At 37.9% G+C, this 21,119-nt stretch overlaps 1 protein-coding gene across 1 annotated transcript; it reads left to right on the top strand.

Annotated features, from left to right (window-relative positions):
- The first annotated feature begins 12,608 nt into the window (after window positions 1–12,608).
- Window positions 12,609–13,994, top strand: LOC149828773 (aquaporin TIP2-1-like). The gene is made up of 3 exons (XM_090017718.1): window positions 12,609–12,834; window positions 13,153–13,403; window positions 13,488–13,994. The coding sequence occupies exons 1-3, from the start codon at window positions 12,708–12,710 to the stop codon at window positions 13,857–13,859; spliced, it is 750 nt and encodes a 249-aa protein (XP_089873844.1). The 5' UTR covers window positions 12,609–12,707; the 3' UTR covers window positions 13,860–13,994.
- Window positions 13,995–21,119: the final 7,125 nt, after the last annotated feature.

Here is a 21,119-nt window from a genome sequence, read left to right as displayed (position 1 = left end):
ATAAAGAAAGGCTACAAATGCTTTGACCCTAAAGCCTCAAAAGTCTATGTCTCTCGTGATGTGCATTTTGTTGAGAAAGAAGCTTACTTTGATGCAGGTTCTGGTGAGAGGGAGTATAGACACTCATACCCTCAGGCCACCTTACCAAAAGTCCACCCCTTTGATGACGTTCTCATCAAACCGGCCAACATATCAGTCCAAGGCAACATAACGACCGAGCCTTCGGTTCAAGATAATGTGCCAACTAGTGACAGCCTCAACACTGCTAATGAGGAGACTAACCAATCATCCTAGTTGTCCAACGAACTCAGATGCTCCAGCCGAGTTTGCATACTGTCTACACGACTTAGAGATTTTTACACCTATCATGTGTTTGATTCAAGCCCATACCCCATAGAAAATTACTTGTCTTTCAATCATCTACCAGAAAAACATATTTCTATGCTTAGCCATATCTACTCCCTCCATGAACCAAATTCATATCAAGAGACAAAAGATGACCCCCGTTGCAAAAAGGCCATGGCTGAAGAACTTGAGGCTGTAGAAAAGAACCATACTTGGGAAGTTGTTTGTCTTCTTGAAGGAAAGAAACTTGTCGGGTGTCGATGGGTTTATAAAATCAAGTATCATAGCGACAGAACTGTTGAGTGATGTAAAGCCAAACTTGTGGCTAAAGAGTACACACAGGTCGAAGGCATAAACTATAATGAAACATTTGCCTCAGTTGTTAAGATGAATTCTATAAAAGTTCTCTTGTCTGTTGCTGCTAACAAAAATTGACCAACATACCAACTTGATGTCAAGAATGCGTTTTTGCATGAAGAATTAAAGAAAAAAGTATATATGGAACTCCCACCAAGGAATGAGGAAGAAAAAGGTATGGTGTGTAGATTAAAAAGTGCCTTGTATGACCTCAAACAGTCACCACGTGCATGGTTTTCTAAGCTTAGTAAATCTCTTCAAGAAATTGGTTTTGAGAGAAGCACTGTAGATTACTCTATTTTCATAGCACACAGAAAAATAGGGATCACCATTTTGCTTGCGTATGTTGATGATATCATTCTTATAGGTGATAATGAATGCTTCATGAAACAGGTCAAGGCTTATCTGCACCACAAATTCAAAATAAAGGATCTGGGCAAGATCCGTTACTTTCTTGGGATTGAGGTAGCTCACTCCAAAGAAGGGATATTCATATGTCAAAGAAAGTATGCTCTCGACCTTCTAAAGGAGACCAACATGATGAGAAGTAAGCCCGTTGATGTGCTTACAAATCAAAATCACAAGATCCGAAAAGATGAAGGACAACCTATACAAGACAAAGTCAACTTCCAGAGGTTGGTAGGACGTCTCATCTACTTGACTATTACTAGACCTGATATCACCTATGCAGTCAATGTTATCAGCCAATTTATGCATGAACCATATACTTCACATCTTGAAGTTGCTTAAAGAATTTTGAAATATATCAATGGAACCCCTGGTAGAGGCATACTGCTAAAAAGGAATCAGTCCCTTGAAATAGTTGGTTATGCCGATGCAAACTAGGCAGGCAATCCCAACGATCGAAGATCCACCTCAGGTCTATGTGTCATGATAGGAGGGAATCTTGTCATATGGAGAAGCAAAAAACATGTTGTTGCGCGATCAAGCGCAGAAGCAGAGTATAGGGCTATGGCCCTATGTGCGTGTGAGCTAATATGGGTCAGATCTCTCTTGGAAAACATGGAAATCAAAGTCAAGCTGCCAATGGAGCTATGCTGCGATAATCAAGCCGCCATATATATCGGAGCTAATCCAGTCTTCCATGAGTATACAAAGCATATAGAAATTGATTGTCATTTTCTTTGAGAAAAGATTCAAAATTATGAAATTCAGACTCCCTATGTTCGAAGTGAAAATCAAGTGGCAGACGTGCTTACCAAGGCATTGGCTCGTGAAAAGCACCAGAAAAATATTGACAAATTGGGGCAAACCGACATTTGCCGCCCAATTTGAGGGGGAGTATTATGAGATATTTTCGGAAGTCATTTGAGAGGATAACAACCAAAATCGACTTAGGTGTCGACAGTGGTGTCTTCCGTTTTTCTTTTAACCGTTTCTCTCATCCTTTTGGAAACTCCAAAGGATGAGGTTGTTTTACTTCCTGAATTTCCTCCCTTCATATCTTTTTGGATATCGCAGATCTGTAGCTCTCCATGTATATTTAAATGAGTCATGGTGCAGTAATAAAGGATGACCCCACAGTCTGAGAGGATTGACCGTGGATGTAGGCTTAATGCCGAACCACGTAGTCTTGTGTTCTGTTGTATCTTTGCTTTAACAATGGCCAATGATGTGATGTCATTAGTACTTTTTTTTGAGTAGGCTCTCGTATGGAAGAACCTCGTGTTAAGTTCTTTAGATTTCAACCAATGGGCCTTCGCCCGTTGGCGCCATCAGATAGACTCCCACACTCGTCATTCGCTAATGTTGAGAACCAACTGTTAACACTCCATTTTCAAATTAACGGCTTCAGGAACATTGTTAACACATGCTTCTTTATCATGAAGCACCCATAAACTAGATTCCCAAGTCTCAATATTCTTGAACTTAACCAAAGTTTCAGTTTTATTTCACTTAATTAACTTTCCCTGAGGGAAGGCTAATTTGGATTGAATTCTACAAGCAACCCATCTATCCGGATAAGGGGGCCTCAAGCCACCAATAACGCAAAAGGTTAATGAAACCCTGTTCTCTAAACCACCATAACTCTAGACGAAAAGTATTTTTCTTATGTGTGCCTCCCGGCCCCCAATTCAATCAAATCATAGCATGATCGAAAACCAAAATGGAATCAGCTATATCATGTTATCTCATGGAATTGTTGCATCATCGGTAAAGATATCAAGTATCTATCCAAACCACTCATGATGGGGGGTGTCCTTGTTGGACTAGCTGAAGTGCGCGCTCTTTGCAATGCAAGATCTGAAAGGTTGCAGTCATCTAGGAAGGTGGCAAAGCGATGCATATTACGAGAGTATAACTGAGTAGAATTTGAATCTTCCATTCTCAAGATGAAATTAAAGTCGCCCCCAATGCAGCAGTTGTTCATATGGCTCGAGACAAATTCAACACCAATCTCCTTTAGCTCCTTCTAGAAATTTTGTTTGAGAGAGCTAGTGCAAGGCCCATAGAATGTTATAAATAAAATAGCAGTAGTATCCCTGGGATAAAAAATGAACATATAAATTGAGTAATCCCCCACTCGGGAGATGTTGACTTCGATATTCACTCTCCAAGCAATAAGGATGACCCAGACCTCCCCTTTGCCAAACTAAAAGCAAGCCTGCAATCTCTCCAAATCCCATCCATGATCGATGGACTTATCAATTAGAGGCATCTTTATCTCCTGTCTATGCACCACATCCGGCTTTTTTTTTATTAATGACATTAAACAGGAAAAGCTACTTATCACTACTGCACAGGCCGCACACATTCCACAAAAGGATCTTTATTAAGAAGTGACTCAAGTAACTAACCATTGAGTTCACCCACCTCGATCAGATTGTAGGAGGCCGTGAGTTCAGCCTTCCCTTCTTAGCACCCATCTCAGTCTTGATTGCTTACCATGAAGAAGAGAGAAGCTTGATGGCGTATAGAATCTGTGAGAGCGCGCAGTCATCATCAAATAGTGCATCCCCGCTGTCATTGGCAGGCACACGATCATCACAAGGGCCACCAGTTGACGGCCTCTACCCAGATCGTCAGTTGCAAACGCCATGGGCAGCTCAGGCACATAGTGATCGACGTTCCGGCCAGTTGTCTGCTTGAGGGCCATGATCGATCGCAATGAGGGAGAAGGAACGGCTGAAGCACACTCAGGCCAAGATGAAAGCACGTCAGAGGCTGAGTCAATGCAAGACCAATGCTTGGGGGTCACTAGTGACCTTACCCCTACTGCATAAACGACACTTCAGACGTCGCCTGAAGTTGGAATAGTTGCAGGAGTGACAGGTCCAGTCCCCAATCCTCTGCATAGCCATGGGGGCTTGCCTTAATGATCTCTCTAGGCATTTCATTCTGCTGGACTTGTATATAGTCCAACCCCCTTGGTTCGAATCGCATTCTTCCCACCATCGCCGTGAAAGACCGTCAACAAGTGGGGGTGACATTGTTCGTGATCAAAGTCACACCACAGACAATGCGTCCTAGGTAACTCATTGAGAGTCGCACAGCTCGCGCACCACCAGCACCGAGGAAATGGTCGGAGGCGACTGGTCACTTGCATGAGCCAAAGTACTGAGTCATTCTGAATGGCCATAGAAGTGGTGGCCAAGTTACCCCCCAAGGGTTTAAACAAACCAAAACAGTTCCAAGATAGATAACACATCCTGTCATAAGAGGCCGCCCGTTTGCATACATCTCACCGGCGAAGGCATCCAGGCTTCCTGAAATGTGTTGCAATCTATTTTCGAGAAGAGATCTTTGAAAGGCAAGAGAAAGCACAGGTTGGCATTTCTGGTCTGTCACCAATGGAGTCCCTCAATTGTTTTCTCAATGTTATCCTGTGTTTCTCGCTGAAAGAGCCATAGCTGAACTCTCTTCCCAGCCAAACGAATCCACCAAATCTTACGAGCACCAACGAATTTGGCAAAGGCGTCCACCCCCGCTAAAGGCACAAATGATTCATGATGAATCAAAGACCCTCCCTTGGTCACGTCTGCGTAGCTTCTGAGACGTTCATCCATGGGACTGCCTCCATCCTGAGTAGTGGCTATTAAAGAACTCCCTGAAAGTTATGATGCTGACTATGCTTATTTTTTTACAATTTTTTTATGGCCTAATGCCAGGTTGCTCCTAAAAGTAGGGTATTGACAGTTGAACTCTAAATTTCAGTCTTTACTTAGGAAAAAACAAGTAAATGTTTGGTACAATACAAATAAATTTTTTTTTTACAGTTTGTAAAGAACATGGATATTATCAGTACCGTATGAATCAGCTTTTTTCGACAGCAACAAACCTTCATATCTGATGACATAGGTCCAAAACTAGGGGTGTCAACGGGTCTGGTTCACCCATACCCGACTCATACCAAACCCTATAAGTTTCAGGTATGCTGATAAATAATAAGATCCGATTAAGGCCGGGTTCAGACCTGAAGGTCCGATTAATACATTGAGCTGGGTATAGTTTTTGTGAAATTTTATACCAGACCCGAGTTCTAATTAAGACCGACAATTTTTCAATATAAAAATGCTAAAAAATATTATTTTATCAGGTATGGCCTAGGTCTGGTTCATGTAGTTCCTATAGGGTCTGGGTATGGATTCTCTTATGATGGGTCTAATTAGACTCGGGTCTGGACTCGATACCATACCCAAAAATCAGGGCCAGCTCTGATTCCACCTGTTTGATATTTGGTAGAATTATTCTAAGATCGTTGAGACCAAAGCTTAGAAGTGTGCAACAAAAGCGCTGTCTTTAAAGTGATAGTTGCCCCACGAGGACTTCGTCTGAGTGCAGTAGGGTTAAACACAAGCTTACTTTTGGGATACAACCAAGTCTACACCTCTCATCCAATACTAACCTCCCATGACACTGGGTACGTTAGTCACCATGACACAGTTACCCTGAACAACTTTATAGGTAGAGAGAGAAGGAGAGAGATTTTGGAAGAAGCAAAAGCTCGAAGAAGTTAACTTGTTTTTTTAAAATCTTTTTCCATATAAAGCAGTTAGGGTATACCAAACCTGGGCGGCAACTGACCTGATATAGTCGCCACATGTCACTAGTGTCTCATCATGGGTGCCTACCATCCCAACATGGATGTCACGTGTCACTAGCATCCTAGCATGGGCAGCCATCGTCCTAACATGGATGTCATGTGTCACTAGTGTTTCATCTTGGGCGGCCACCATCCCAACATGGGCACTATGTGTCATTGCCATCATCCCATCATGAACAACCACCGATATAACATATGCTCCCCGTGTCATTGACCTCTCAATGTGCTTACACGTAGAGGCTATCAAAAAAGGATAGGTGTTGCTTCCTAGAAAAGTCATAAAGAACCTTTAAAAACTTATAACGGTTAAGGTGAAGGCCAGGTTCAGGTCCAAGTCCGGTTTTGGGTCCAAATCTAAATTCAAATATTAATATTAATATTAATATTAATATTAATATTAATATTAATATTAATATTTTAAGTTTATTAGACAAGCATTTGACAAGCCAAAGATCTAATTCCCTTGAGAGTCTTGCCCTCTAAGGCAATTGTTCTTATTATAAACTTATAAAGTTTATCAATAATTATCAATACGGGACAAAACATTTTTCATAAAATAAGTTTTTTGCTCTAAAAGACTTTTTCAAACAACTAATAATAAGTAAGAGTTATTTTGCCAAAAACCCTTACTTTCAAAGGGTTATATTTTGAGCCAAATAACAATAACTCCCCATGTGGGTTAAAATATAGGATAGGAAGAAAGAGCGAAGCTATTCGTGAAAGTCATATGCTTAAATGAAGGTACCATTTGGTTTGAACATACACTTAATGTGAACAAGATTCAGACAGCCTCAGAAACTATGTTGCTAGCAGGTTTGAACTTAGTCTCTAATATGGAATTCTTAGGCCTATTTACACACATACTCTTTTAAGGTAACTATATATGTCATCAAATATATAGAGGTTGCATTTATTAATAGTCCTATGCAATATCTCACTTTATGAGTGCTCTAAAGACAACCTCCATCTCATAGAAGGTGACCCACACCTTCACACTCATGTAGGTGAGTCTTTCAAAGGTGGAAACATATTTCAAACACCTTAGCCAATCTGGCATACAAATCTCATTAAGAGCCAAGAGACTCACCCTCATGCCACAAGCTTTTCGAGTACTTACATCAGAATGAGACTTGAAGATACTCTCTATCTTCATATATTCCTTTGTGCTCACCCAATTACTCCAGTGACTTGTTCTTCTCATTGACCCAAGAACTTAAGTGACCCAAGCCACTCGGTTGGGTTTTCATCATGAGTAATCTTTTTAGTAGGTTTTAATACCATTCTCTTCAGATGTATTTTTATTGATTTTACGTGAAAGACATTTCATAAGTGGATCTGCCAAAATTTGGCAAGATTTCACATATTCCACTGAAATTATTTCTTGCTTGAGTAAATTATTCACAGTGTTGTACTTTGGACTAATATGTCTAGATTTTTTATTGTATATATTGCTCCCTGCTTTATATGTAACAGCTTGGTTATCACAATGAATATCCACAGAAGGCGAGGGTTTGGTATCCAATGGAATCTCAATCAAGAGGTTTCTTAGTTGTTCGACTTTCATAATAGCAAATGCTAGGGATATGAGCTCAACCTCTATAATGGATTGGGTTATACTGGTTTACTTCTTAGAAGCTCAGAAAATAACCCTAGATCCTAGGGTAAAGAGCCATCCACTTGTGGATATCGAGTCATCCCTATCGGAGTTCCAATTAGCATGACTATAACCTTCAAGGTTAGCGGATTCCTCTGAATAGAATAACCCATAATCCAAAGTCTCTTTAAGGTACTTCAGAACTTTGAAAGTTGCATCCCAATGATCAAGTCCTAGATTGCTAGTATATCTACTCAGTTTGGTCATGCAAAATGCTATGTCTGCTCTAGTTTCATTCATAGCATATATAATACTTCTCATAATACTAGCATACTCAAGTTGAAAAATACATCTTCAAGTGTATTTAGATAATTTAATGCTAGGATCAAATGGAGTATCAACAATTTTATAATTAAAATAGTTAAATTTGTATGCACTTTCTTAATATAATATGATTGATTTAAGCCATATCTATGCTCATATCTCACAAGTTTGATTCCTAGAATTACATCAGCAAGCCCCATATCTTTTATGTCAAAGTTAAGTGACAGAAAATGCTTAGTATCATTTATGCTTTCTATATTGTTGCTAAGTATCAACATTTTATCTATATATAAATAAATTATAATAATGTTTTCACAATCAACTTTAGTATATATGCATTTCTCATAATCAAGAGTGTTAAACCCAAAGCTAAAAATTACTTGGTCAAATTTTTTATGTCATTATTTTGAAGCTTGTTTTAATCCGTATAATGACTTAAGCAATTTATAAACTTTATTTCTTTGATCAGGAACTACAAAACCTTTAGGTTGATTCATATAAATATCTTTTTTTAAGTTGCCATTTAGAAAAGTAGTTTTAACATCTACTTGATGAATTTTGAGTTTAAAAATAAAAGCTAAGGCTATAAGAATTCTAATTGATGTTATCCTACATACTAAAGCATACATATCAAAATAATCAATCTTAGATTTTTATTTAAAGCCTTTTCCTAGTAATATTGCCTTAAATTTGTCAATTGATTCATCTGCTCTAAATTTTCTTTTGAAAATTCATTTGCAGCCAAGAGGTTTAAACCCTTGTGGTAATTCTACTAAGACCCAAGTTTTATTTTCAACTATAAAATCAATTTCACTTTGAATAGCTTATTTCCAAAATGCAGCATCAGATGATGAAATAACTTCAGACATGCTTAAAGGATCTCTATCAATTATATAGAGATAAAAGTCCTTTTCAAAATCCTTTAGTTTCCTAATCCTCTTACTTCTTCTAAGTTATGTATTTTCATGTTCCAAAGCAAGTCTCTTGGATACAGGTTCATAAAAAACAATGAGAGAAAAAAGATTTTGCAAGTCTTTAAAAAATAGATCTTCTCTAAACTTAACTTGTACAGATTAAGAAATAACTTTAGTTTCTAAGTTCATAAATCTATATGCCTTGTTGTTTTGAGAATAAGCAATTAGGTCCTAATTTAGTTTGTTTAGGTTCATTCAATCTAACATAGGCTACACAGCCCCAACCTCTAAGATAACTTAAATTTAGTTTTCTATTTGTTCATAATTCATATGGAGTAACATGTAATTTTGAATAAGGCACATGATTTGAAATATGACATGCACTGAGTAGGGATTCTCCCTATAGATTAAAATTAAGTCCAGAACTAATTAGCATTGCATCCACCATGTCAATTAAAGTTTTGTTTTTTCGTTTTGCTACACTATTGTGCTCGGTATTATAAGGTGCAATGTTCTGTTTATGTATGTCATGTTCTTCACAAAATTTGGTGAAGTCATGGGATAAATATTCTTCACCTTTGTCTGATCTGAATGAAATAATTTTATAGTTATGAAAATTCTCAACTTCAGCCTTAAAAAACTCAAATTTCTTTAATAACTCATCTTTACTTTTCATAAGATAAACATAAGCAAATTTGAAAAAATAATCTATAAAGGTTATGAAATATAGATTACCTATATGAGTTCGAGTGTTTTTCAAATCACAAACATCACTATGTATGAGTTCAAGAGTTTTAGAACTTTTTTCCATTCCATGAAAAGGTTTCTTAGAGAACTTTGCTTTAATGCACATGTCACATTTATTATAATGATCATGCTTCTTGCAAACAAGAATTAATTCTAATTTACGCATTTTCTTAATGGATCCAAAATGCACATGACCAAGTTTAACATGTCATACATCAAAAGAGTCAAGCATGTAAATAAAAACAAAGATATTATCATTGATCACATTCAGTTCGAACAGTCCATAAGAAACAAGACATTTTTCAACAAATACACGATTCTTCGATAATATTCTATTGTTAGATTCAAAGACAAGCTTAAAACTATGTGTAGTCAGTAGGAAGGCTAATATAAGGTTCTTAGTTAGAGCAGTTACATTCGTGAGGATAAGACATTTCTTAAATGTGAATTTTAGTTCCACAGTCCCATTTCCATCAACCTTTACAGGATGAGAGTCTCTCATCTAGACTTGATTGTTTTTCTCTACGATATCGTATGTTTTAATCATACTTCAGTCATTACAGTATGAATTATAGACCCAAAATTCACATACCATGCCATGTCCATTTGAACCATGAGAACAAAGCTTACTACAACCGATAAGTTCTCTTCGGGAGCTTGTGCCTTTATAACTTATGTCTTACGATAATGACACTCTCTGGCATAGTGCTCTAGTTTGCCACGTACATAGTATAAAACAATTTCATGTTTAGATTTATTAAAATGTTTGGATTTCTTGTTTTTAGATTTTAAATCAGGCTTGAATCTTGGCTTACCATCTATTATATTTACTTTGGTGCCAACTTCTTTGACTTCCTCCTTTTTGTCTCTATGGAAAGCTTTTTCTTCAATACAAAAATGAAAAAGAATTTGTTCCAAAGTGAAGTCTTCGTTCTTATATTTTAACATATTATGATAGTCTTTCTATGAATTCAATATTTTTCTAATTATAGTAGCTACTTGCAAAGTTAGTGAACCAACAATTGCATTTCATCAATTTGGGGTATAAGTGGTTTGTTATCAATAAACATGAAATCCATATATTTACTAACTAGGAACTTTCGATTACCTATATCCTCTAATATTGTATTTGCTCTAAAGAGCTTCCCAGGGTTTTTTTGCAGAGTCTACTTTAGAGTAGAGATTAAACAGGGAATCAGACAACACATTCAGAATATGTTCTTGACACACATAGTCATCTTGCATCGACTTTTGACTCTTCTTGTTCTTAGCAATGGTCTCTTCTTGTTCAGAAGGACATGGTTTAGTGAGCACATAGCCCACCTTGGCCATGGTCAAGAAGATCATGACATTGTTCTGCCAGTGTTTGAACTTAGTCCAATCGAAGTAAGATAGTTTGGGAATCTCCTAGTTCTCGATCTTCATAATAAATGCTATGGAGCTAGATATGTCAATTTCAAATTATTTGATATTTGGTAGAATTCATCTCAAATCGTGGACACTGAAGCTTGAAGGTGCGCAACAAAGGCATTGTTTTGAAAGCGACAATTTCCCCACCAGGACTTAGCCCGACAGTAGGGTTAAACACAACCTCACTTTCAGGATACAACCAAGCCTACACCTCTCATCCAATACTAACCTTCCCTGGCACTGGGTAGGTTAGTCACCATGACATAGTTGCCCTGAACAACTTCAAGGCTAGAGAGAGATGGAGAGAGACTCTAAAAGAAGCAAAAGCTGGAAGAAGTTAACTTGTTTTTTTTAAGTCTTTTTCCATATAAGTTAGTTGTGGTATACCAAACCATGTGGTGCAAGGTAACTCATCCATCCTGGGCAACTAACGACCCGACATGTGCACCACATGGCACTAATGTCCCATCATGAAAGCCATGTGTCACTAGCATCCCATCATGGGCGGCAACCATCCCAACTTGGATGTCATGTGTCACTAGCGTTCCCTCATGGGCATATATCATCCCAACATGGATGCCATATACCACTGCCACAATCCCATCATGGGTGGCCACCGCTATAATATAGACTCCACGTGTCACTTACCTCTCAACGTGCTTACATGTAGAGGCTATCCAAAAAGGATAGGTGTTGCCTCCCAAAAAAGTCATAAAGAACTTTTGAAAACTTTTAAAGATCAAGGTTAAGACAAAGGCCAAGACTAGGAACAGGACCATGACCAAGTCTGAGTCTGAGTCCGGGTCCATATCTATGTCTATGTCTATGTTTATGTCTATGTCCATGTCCAGGACCGGGTCTGGGTCTAGGAGCCTATCCAAAAAGGATATGTATCGCCTGCGAGAAAATTAAGTCATAAAGAATCTTTGAAAACTTTTAAAGGTCAAGGTAAACTTTTAAAAGTCAAGGTCAAGGCCAAGGCCACAACTAGGTCTGAGTATGAGTTTAGGTTCATGTCCATGTCCATGTCCAGGTTCATGAAAGAACCTTTAAAAACTTTTAAAGATCAAGGTCAAGGTCAAGGTCAAGGCCAAGTCCGAGTCACTGTCCATGTCCATGTTTGGGTCCATGTCCATGTCCATGTCTAGGTCTGGGTCCATGTCCATGTCTAGGTGTGGGTTTAGGTTCGGGTTTGGGTCCAGGTCTGAGTTTGGGTCTAGGTCTAAGTCCAAGTTTGGGTCCATGTCGATGTTTAGGACCAGGACCGGGATCAGATTCGACTGGCTATCCAAAAAGGATAGATGTCACCTCCTAAAAAAGTCATAAAGAACCTTTAAAAACTTTTAAAGGTCAAGGTAAACTTTAGGGATCAAGGTTAAGGCCAGGACCAAGTTTGAGTTCGAGTCTGGGTTCATGTCCATGTCTGGGTCCATTTTTTATAGAGAAAGCTGGGGTTAGGCAGACGCCTACCAGTTATCCAACCATACCATTGGGTTAGAACTTACAACGTCCCAATACAAGGTGACGTGCACTAACTGCTCCTGCCATACAAGCATAGCCCCGTTGGTAAATTTGTATTTTCATCTTGGTGTATGGTAACATAATTTTTTTTTTCTGAGGATACTTGGACTATTGTCCCCCGAAAAAGTAGGGGGTGTGTTTCATTAATGTGCTTCCAGACACTTCCATTCAGTCCTCCAGTTTGCGCATCATGTGACAGCTAACTTTGTCCAAGGAGTGGATGAGAATGGATAATTTTTTTAAATCTTATATTCTAAATTCTAATTCCTGATGACCATCCAAAACTATTATTATTATTATTATTATTATTGATATGGTCGGTCCTTTGCGAAGGGGTGAGTCAGTATAAAGGCACCATTCCGGAGTATCAAAGATGTGGTGTTTCTCTTTCTTCTAGGCCCCCTCCTCCTCCTCCTCTTCCCACTCAGCCATGGCTTGCATTGCATTTGGTCGCTTTGATGATTCCTTTAGCTGTTCATCTATTAAAGCCTACCTTGCTGAGTTCATCTCCACTCTGCTCTTTGTGTTTGCTGGTGTTGGATCTGCCATTGCTTACAGTTAATGTTCTTTGTCCCATTTAAGGATCTTCTTTTTACTGTTTCTTAGAACCAGGGATTGCCCTATCCATGGAAGTTGGATGAGTTATCATGCACATCCATGGCCTTTTCTTTTTTAAGTTCTATTTCTCTAATTTATTTCAATATTTGGCTTGTTACAATATCTTCCTTTCTTAATAGTCTATAGTGTATTATTCTAATCTTCTCAAACTTACTTGTGACAATTGATATATCCTAAGGTTATGGAGTATGAGCCAAGGAAGATGTGTTATAGCTCATGAAAATTTTCGAGATTTTTAACCTTTGTTGGTCTTGCAGATAAGTTGACATCCAGTGCAGCTCTTGACCCTGCTGGTCTCGTAGCTATTGCACTCGCCCATGCCTTTGCGTTGTTCATTGCCGTTTCCGTCGGTGCAAACATCTCGGGCGGCCATGTCAATCCGGCGGTTACCTTTGGATTGGCTCTGGGGGGTCAGATCACCATTCTCACTGGCATCTTCTACTGGATTGCCCAACTCGTTGGAGCCATTGTGGCTTGCTTCCTCCTCAAAGCTGTTACAGGAGGCTTGGTAAGTCAGCCCCCAGTTTGTGACTTGGTCCCTTTGACTAAATTGATCTCATCAATTAAGTTACTAAGTTAGTTTACGTTGTAGGCTATTCCAACACACAGCTTGGGAGCAGGAGTTGGTGCAGTTGAAGGGGTTGTAATGGAGATAATCATAACCTTTGCACTGGTCTACACCGTTTACGCGACTGCAGCTGACCCAAAGAAGGGCTCATTGGGCACAATTGCACCTATAGCCATTGGGTTCATTGTGGGTGCCAACATCCTCGCTGCTGGTCCATTCTCTGGCGGATCGATGAACCCGGCTCGCTCTTTTGGACCGGCTGTAGCTAGTGGAGACTTCAAAGATAACTGGATCTACTGGGTTGGTCCTCTTATTGGAGGTGGCTTGGCTGGCCTTATCTATAGAAATGTTTACATGTGCCCCTCTGGCCATGCTCCTCTCTCTACTGAATATTGACCATGATCCACCTGTGTGATCATCTGTTCTTAATTTCTCAATTGGGTGTAGTTACATTGTTGTTTGTAAGTTCATGGATGTCCAGTCTTTGAATAACAGAAGGGAGAAAAGCTTGCTTGCTGTTATTTTCCTCTACTTTTTCTTTCTGGAAAGCACCACTGTTGCTTGTGAATTTTGGTTGCTTTTTCTTTCTCTCCTTTTTACTTTCAAGGTGATATGTAAGAAGTGGTCGTTGAGAGATGTTAATATATGTTCATCTTTTACACTTATGTCACAGATGCACCTTATTCATTAGATTGATTGAGTTGATACAACTTACAACTATGATTTTCAACTCAATAGTTCCTTACCCTCATTAGTATAAAATATTTGCCATGTTTTTTAATCCTTCTTTCTTACCATAGATATCAAACTGTTCCCCCATTCTCTTTGGACACATTTGAAAAGGTCATCTAGTGAGTGCTTAGAGTCCTCGTTGGGGCCCCACCCACATTGAATAGGGCATATTGTCGGTTTGCAAGTATATGCATTAATGATAATTGGATTATATCAATGAAATAGGTCCATATATGTCCTTGAAGGATGACACATTGCTGTCAAGTTAGCTTATAGATCACAAACGAAGCACCAACGCTAACGGGGATGTTGAACTTAGTAGAAATGTGCTAGCGCATTGCAACACACACACAGACAGAGTGAGAGAAGTACATGGGTGCAGTAACTTCTTTTAAAGAATTAGTTAAAAAAGTAAAAAATATTTAAAAAAATATTATAATTGGCTGCTTTAAAATAGCGGTAGCTATTGTGTCATTCTATATGAAAGAGATTGATGGAGTCACATATTGGCTCTTCATAAGGCATGAAATTTGGCTCCTTGGCAATCTTAAGACAAACTTATTTACTTGGGCATCTTTGTCTGGGTTTGGGAGCCGACAAGAGAGGGGTGATGAGAGTGGACTTGTTAACTGCATCTTCATGAGATATTGAAATGAGGAGATGGGAGGTCATCTCCACTTTCATTTCTCTAATTTGGCATTCCCAACAGTAGCGTAGGTAAGAAATTCAGTGAATCCATCTTTTTTTTGACTGAAAAATATTTCATTAGATTCAGTCGAGATACGTATGTCGAAAACAGAATTACAAATTAGTGATGGTGATGAGATATCACCTCAAAAAATACAGCACAGAAAAATGCATGACAGCAACGAAAAATCAAACCATCCTTTTCAAAAAAAACGAAAAATCAAACCATGAACAGCAGAGGGGCCTTAGCCGGCTAACCCTCATACAGCCTGCTGTTCCCAATCCAACTCAAATCCTCACCTGGTCATTTCCTGCGAAATCGGCAAGAAATATCCCATCGTAGCTGCTGCAACAATTGGTCCACCCTTGTGGGCATATTTCTGAAATGCGCCTGTTGCGCTCAAACCAAACTGTGTACAAGCCATCAGCGACCAGCATCGCCATTTAGAGCCCCTAGACCAGAGGAAATCAGCAATCAAAACCTGTCTAGGAAATAAGATCTCACGCCAAAAACTATTGAGGTCATCCCAAGGCCGCCGAATGAGTGTGTGCGTGAATAGGCACTCCCAAAACAGGTGGTGCATAGATTTTTTATGAGCAGAACAGAGTAAACATCTGTTGGCCAGGTGAAAACCACGCTGTTGGAGCATTAGGTCAATCAACACTTTCCCATGAATAATGGACAATGCAGTCAGTGATCCCCTCAATGGTAACCCTCCCCTCCAGAATGCTTGTTTTGGCATCCAAATATGGGAACGGGAACCCAAAGCAGAGTAGAATGAGCTAACGGTAAACTGACCATCATGAGGTCCATCTAATTTTGTCCTCAACATTGGACATAAAAAAAAAGTAGATAAATCGGATGCAGGGGAAAGTCATTGCTGGAGTGCCGCCTCGGAGGGATTCCTTTTTAGGAGCACATTCCAAACATGAGAATTTGGAGAACCCAAATCCTTTACCTTGCGGAATTTGCAACATGCCACATGAAATAAATCTAAAAATTTATCCCGAAGCAATCGATCAGCCCACCACTCATCTTGCCAAAAAAATGTTCGTGAACCATCACCAAACCCGAATCTGGATGAAATGACAAAATGCTTCAATGACCGTCATCCATCCCTTTCAAATCCCCATTCGTGGCCTTTCGACCAATTTCAAGGTCACTTCTGCAAGTTACATTTTTCTGAGAAGACAATGGAGAGTATGCCCTCTCTTTTGCTAATCATCCACAGCAAGTAAAGCCAAGTTAAATGAGTGTATATCCCAAATGCCCAATCCACCATACACTAATGATTTGGAGATATCCACCCAACCCACCGATGCCTTAGAATTACTTTTCAATTTTCCTTTCCAAATAAAATTTTGAAACATCTTAATTAATCTTTTCTCCACCTTCGTAGGCATCTTAAAGATTTGAATAAGTGGAGAACCATGGTGAAAATATTATATTTCACCGTATTAATACGACCCGCCATAGATAAAAGGTGTGCCGCACAATATTGCATTGTAGCTCTTACCCGGTCTTCAACCTTTCCACGATGAAGTTCCTGAGAGATTCCCAATTGAAGTGGGAGGCATAATAAAAATTAGTACAAGTCATGTTTTGCAAATTTCCTGATACATCGTTGAGAACCAAAACTTGGCGTATCGTTTCACCTGTCATCTCCTCAAATTTGGCTTCCAAACATACTTGATGCAATGCACCATTGGATAAACTGTGCTTCTCATGTGGTCGATGGTGCTATAATGCTTTTGGATGGGTTTCCACAATTGAGTGGCCTTGGAACCCAATTCCACAAAAATCGTACACCCACTTCGGAATGCATTGATTGGATCTCTCTCTCTCACTCTCTCTCTCTCTCTCTCTTGGGATTCTCCGGTTCACATTAATCTTCTTGGGCACAAAATCCTAGTAGACGTTTATGTGATTCTGCGTATTCGTCTTCTTGATCTTACTTTTCCTGTTGTTGTTGCTTCTTTTGTTTTGCGGCTCTTGCATGAGCCGCTTGTTTTTGTTTTTTTTGCCCCTGCTTGTTTCTCTTTGTTTTTGTTGTTATGCTTTTGTTCTCTTTTGTTCTCTTTGGGTTCAATTATGTTTGACCCTTTCAGTGGCTATGTTGAAATCTTGTTTCGGCTCTCTCTCTTTTTCTTTATATATATATATATATATATATATATATATATATATATATATATATATATATATATATCACGATCTGTAGGAGCATAGTGCATGTGATTTTTTTGTGATATATTAGGTCCGAGGTAAGAGGTTTTAAGTTGAGTAAGAATAAGACAAATTATATGAAATGTCGGTTTAGTAAGCAACAAAGTAGTGATGGGAGTGTAGTGAAGCTTGGTAAGCAAGAAATACCGGTGGATGATTGTTTCAAATATTTGAGATCTATCATTCAAAAGTACGGAGAAATTGATGAAGATGTAAATCATAAGATAAAGGTTGGGTGAATGAAATGAAAAAGTGCAACTAGAGTGTTGTGCGATCGTATAATGTTATTACGGTTGAAGGAAAAGTTTTATAGGACGATAATTAGGCCCACTTTACTATATGATACAGAATGTTAGGCTGCCAAGAGACATCATATTCAAAAAATGAGTGTAGCTAAGATTCGTATGCTTAGATGAATGTGTGAAAATATAATAAAAGATAAGATTCGAAACGAGGAGATACGTAAGAAGGTAGGCATTGCATCCATTGAAAATAAGATGAGGGAATCATTTACAGTGGTTTGGACATATTCGACGAAGGCCTAATGATGCTCCAGTTAGAAGGATGGAGAAATGGGAAAATATATTAGTTAAAAGAGGTCGGGATAGGCCTAAGAAGACTTGGATGGAGATAATAGGAAAGGATATGAATGCTTTGAACCTCACCGAGGACATGGCATTGGATAGAAATGATTGAAGGAGAATGATTCATGCTGAAGACCCAGAATGATTTTCTTTTTTGGTTCATATCACCGACCCCAATTGTTTTGGGATGAAGGCGTAGTTGCTGTTGTTGTTGTATATTAGGTCTGAGGCCTTCTTGTCATGTAAGCTCTATTGTTTCCCCGCTTAGCCAAGCCGGCATTAAGGAAACTTTTTTAAGAGTTATTTTACCCATTAATAGGCCAATGGTATTATGGTAAGAAGATTAATGCAAGCTTTGTTTCTTAGATCTTGTGAGAGCATTAATGATTATCCCTATGTTAGATCTATGTCAGTTAGAAATTCATCTTTTATATATTTTTAAAAATTGAAAAAAGTATTACAAATTGAAAAATCTCTTAAGTACCTATAAAAGAAATATATCAACAGGGAACTCTCCCTATATCACAAATTCAAGTATCATTACAAATGTTTAATAAAAAAGATATAGAAACCATGGTATCTAATCCTATCTACAAATTGTACACCTAGTGTTTTTTTTCAAAAAAACAATATATTCATTAAAATCAAATAGTTATGTTAGACTTTCATGAGTATGATGAGGTATCACACTCAGACGGACGGAAAGACATGGGAAACGGGAGTAAGATATGAAGGACAACCCCAAAGAAGAAATGAAAAGCGTTAATAAAAATCAGAGAAAAATCTGTTTTGACTGATCCAGAAAATGGGTTGATCAGGCCAATTCCTGAGTGCCCTGCAAGAAAGCTCCCATCTCAATTGCTTGAAAACTTGTTTTGGTCTTCTGCAGATGTTTCTAAAAATCAATTGATTATGCTTCATCCACACTCGCCACAGAAATTTCCATTTCTTTTCTTTTGAGTGAAGATGGCTCTCAATAAGTACCTGCCTAGGAAATAAAATGTTATCCCAACTGATTCTAAAGTTGCCCAGGCCTACTGCATCAAAACCTCATGAAGTCACAATCCCAAAACAAGTATTGAGCTGATTCCTCTTTGCCATGGCATAAGGAACATCTACTGCACAGGTGAAAGCCCAATTTCTTTGATCTGATTTATATTTTCATTCTACCTTGCAAAATGACCCATCTCATCAATGAAGCTCTCAATGGCAACCCACCAACCCATAACGATTTAGTGGACAACCATTACACTAAAGGTATAGATAATTCCTAATAAAGTGAAGCTGTAGAAAAAGCCCCAGCATTAGACAACGTCCAAACCAGCTGGTTGGCCCTCTCGGTCATAGATGTGTTAACCAATTCAGTCACGAGAAGGGAAAATTGTTGAAAGACATCTGAAGGATCCCTTCTCAATATGATCTCCCATTCATTCGAGGTCTAAGACTAGATTTCTTGCACCCTACCATACTTTCTACATGTTGCATGGTACAAACGAGGATATATCTCGTAGAGGTCACTCTCCCATCCACACATCATGCCAAAATCGGGTGCTGCCCCCATCACAAAACAACAATCTTTGAAAAGCAACAAAACTCTCCAATAACCAGCATTCAACCCTTCCATATCCTTGAACTATCTTTCCATCTATACATTTACATCCAATTTCATGACCAATCTACTAAATCATTATTTTTGGATAAGATAATGAACAACCTTCATTCCTTCATGCAAATTACCCACAACCATTTGGCAAGAAGAGCCTCGTTGAATCGACCAAGGTGATGCAACCCAAGGCCACCCATATCCACACGTTGAGAGATGATGTCCCAAATCACTAATGGCCTTGAACTCCGTTCCACACTTTCCCTCCAAATAAAAATTTGAAAATTTGATACCAACATCTTTTCCACTTTTTTGGTATGACAAATATTTGCAAAAAATGACTAACCATAGTGGAGATGTGACAAAATCCAAGTCGCACATGATTGGATCGTGCGAACATGATCTTTTACCTTACCCCAATGCAACTCGTGGGAGACACTCAAATGGAGTAGGAGGCCTAAGTAGTCAAACGGGAAAGAACCTGTCCTGCATTCAAAAATATATGAGGTCCTTATTTTCATGTTACTAGTACGGTCATTCATGGCTAAGACTTGACTCTTCTCCCCATTCACACGCAGCCTCGAAATTTTCCCGAAGTGCCTTAAGATAGTCCATAATGTCCACATGTTTTCATGTGAAGCCTCCGTAAACAACAAAAGATCATCCACAAACAATAAATAAGAAATGGTAACACTATTTGAAACCCGACAACTATAAAATATACCTCCCCTCTCAGTCGAGCTAAAAATAACTGATAAAACCTCCATAGCCAAAATAAATAGTAAAAGGGGAGAGAGGGTCTAAATGATGCAAACCCCTCCTTGCTTTGAAAGGTTTCCCCTTCTCACCATTCATAGAGACTACAATTGAAGTAGCTTGGAGTAAGACTTTGATCCAAAGAATCCATTTTTCACCGAAGCCCATATTTTTTAAGCAACATATCAAGAATTTATAATCAAAAGAATCAAATGCTTTTTCTAGATTAATTTTCAAAATGAATGACAGTTTACAAATAAACTACTATAGCAGTAATTCTGGCAATTTTTTTTAAAAATATTTAAAAAAAATAGAGATTTTATAGCAAAAGATTTGGCAAAATTATTTTAAATAATTTTTAAAAAGTAGAATCAATATAATCATAGTTCTGGCAAATTTTTCTAAATAAATTCTAAATTTTTTAGTTATTTTCATCAGAATTCTGGCAAAAGTTTTTCAGATACTTTTGAAATTTTGACTTTATTTAATATAAATTATATCAAAATTTTTATAATTATTTCAAAAAAATCGATTTTTATAAAAAAAATTCTGTTACAATTTTTAAAAGCGTTTTAAATGCTTGAGTCAATTTTTTTGAAAAACCTTTAAAAAAATATTTATGATGCAAAGTCACGTTCGAATTTTAACAACTCAAATTCGAATTCAAACCTTTTTTTGAACATTTGAGTTATTACATGAGAAACTCTGTGAAGTTTTTTATAAAAAAAATTTGGATCATTTCTAAATAATTTTTAGATTTTTAATAATTTCTTAAAAAAATATTTCATCAAATTTGTAGGGCAAATACTGCCCAATATTCAATATAAAAACATTATCTAATAAAATGAATTTTATCATATTAAATCCAAACACGAGCGCTTTATCCTATTCTTCCTCATTTTACTAAAAATCAAGGTAAGTTATTCTATAAAAATCCTATGATTTTTATATTAAACATATTTTTGATGCATGCATGATTATTTAAATTTTATTTTTGATCAAATGCATATTTTAATATCTGAATACATTAAATACCTATTTTGAATGACAAGATTTTAATTCTTATG

This window comes from Nuphar pumila, chromosome 9 (assembly GCF_984573655.1).
Source record: "Nuphar pumila chromosome 9, dmNupPumi1.hap1.1, whole genome shotgun sequence".
In the NCBI taxonomy this organism is placed as follows: Eukaryota; Viridiplantae; Streptophyta; class Magnoliopsida; order Nymphaeales; family Nymphaeaceae; genus Nuphar; species Nuphar pumila.
The sequence above is the reverse complement of the archived record's forward strand: the minus strand, read 5'-3'. Positions and strand labels throughout refer to the sequence as shown.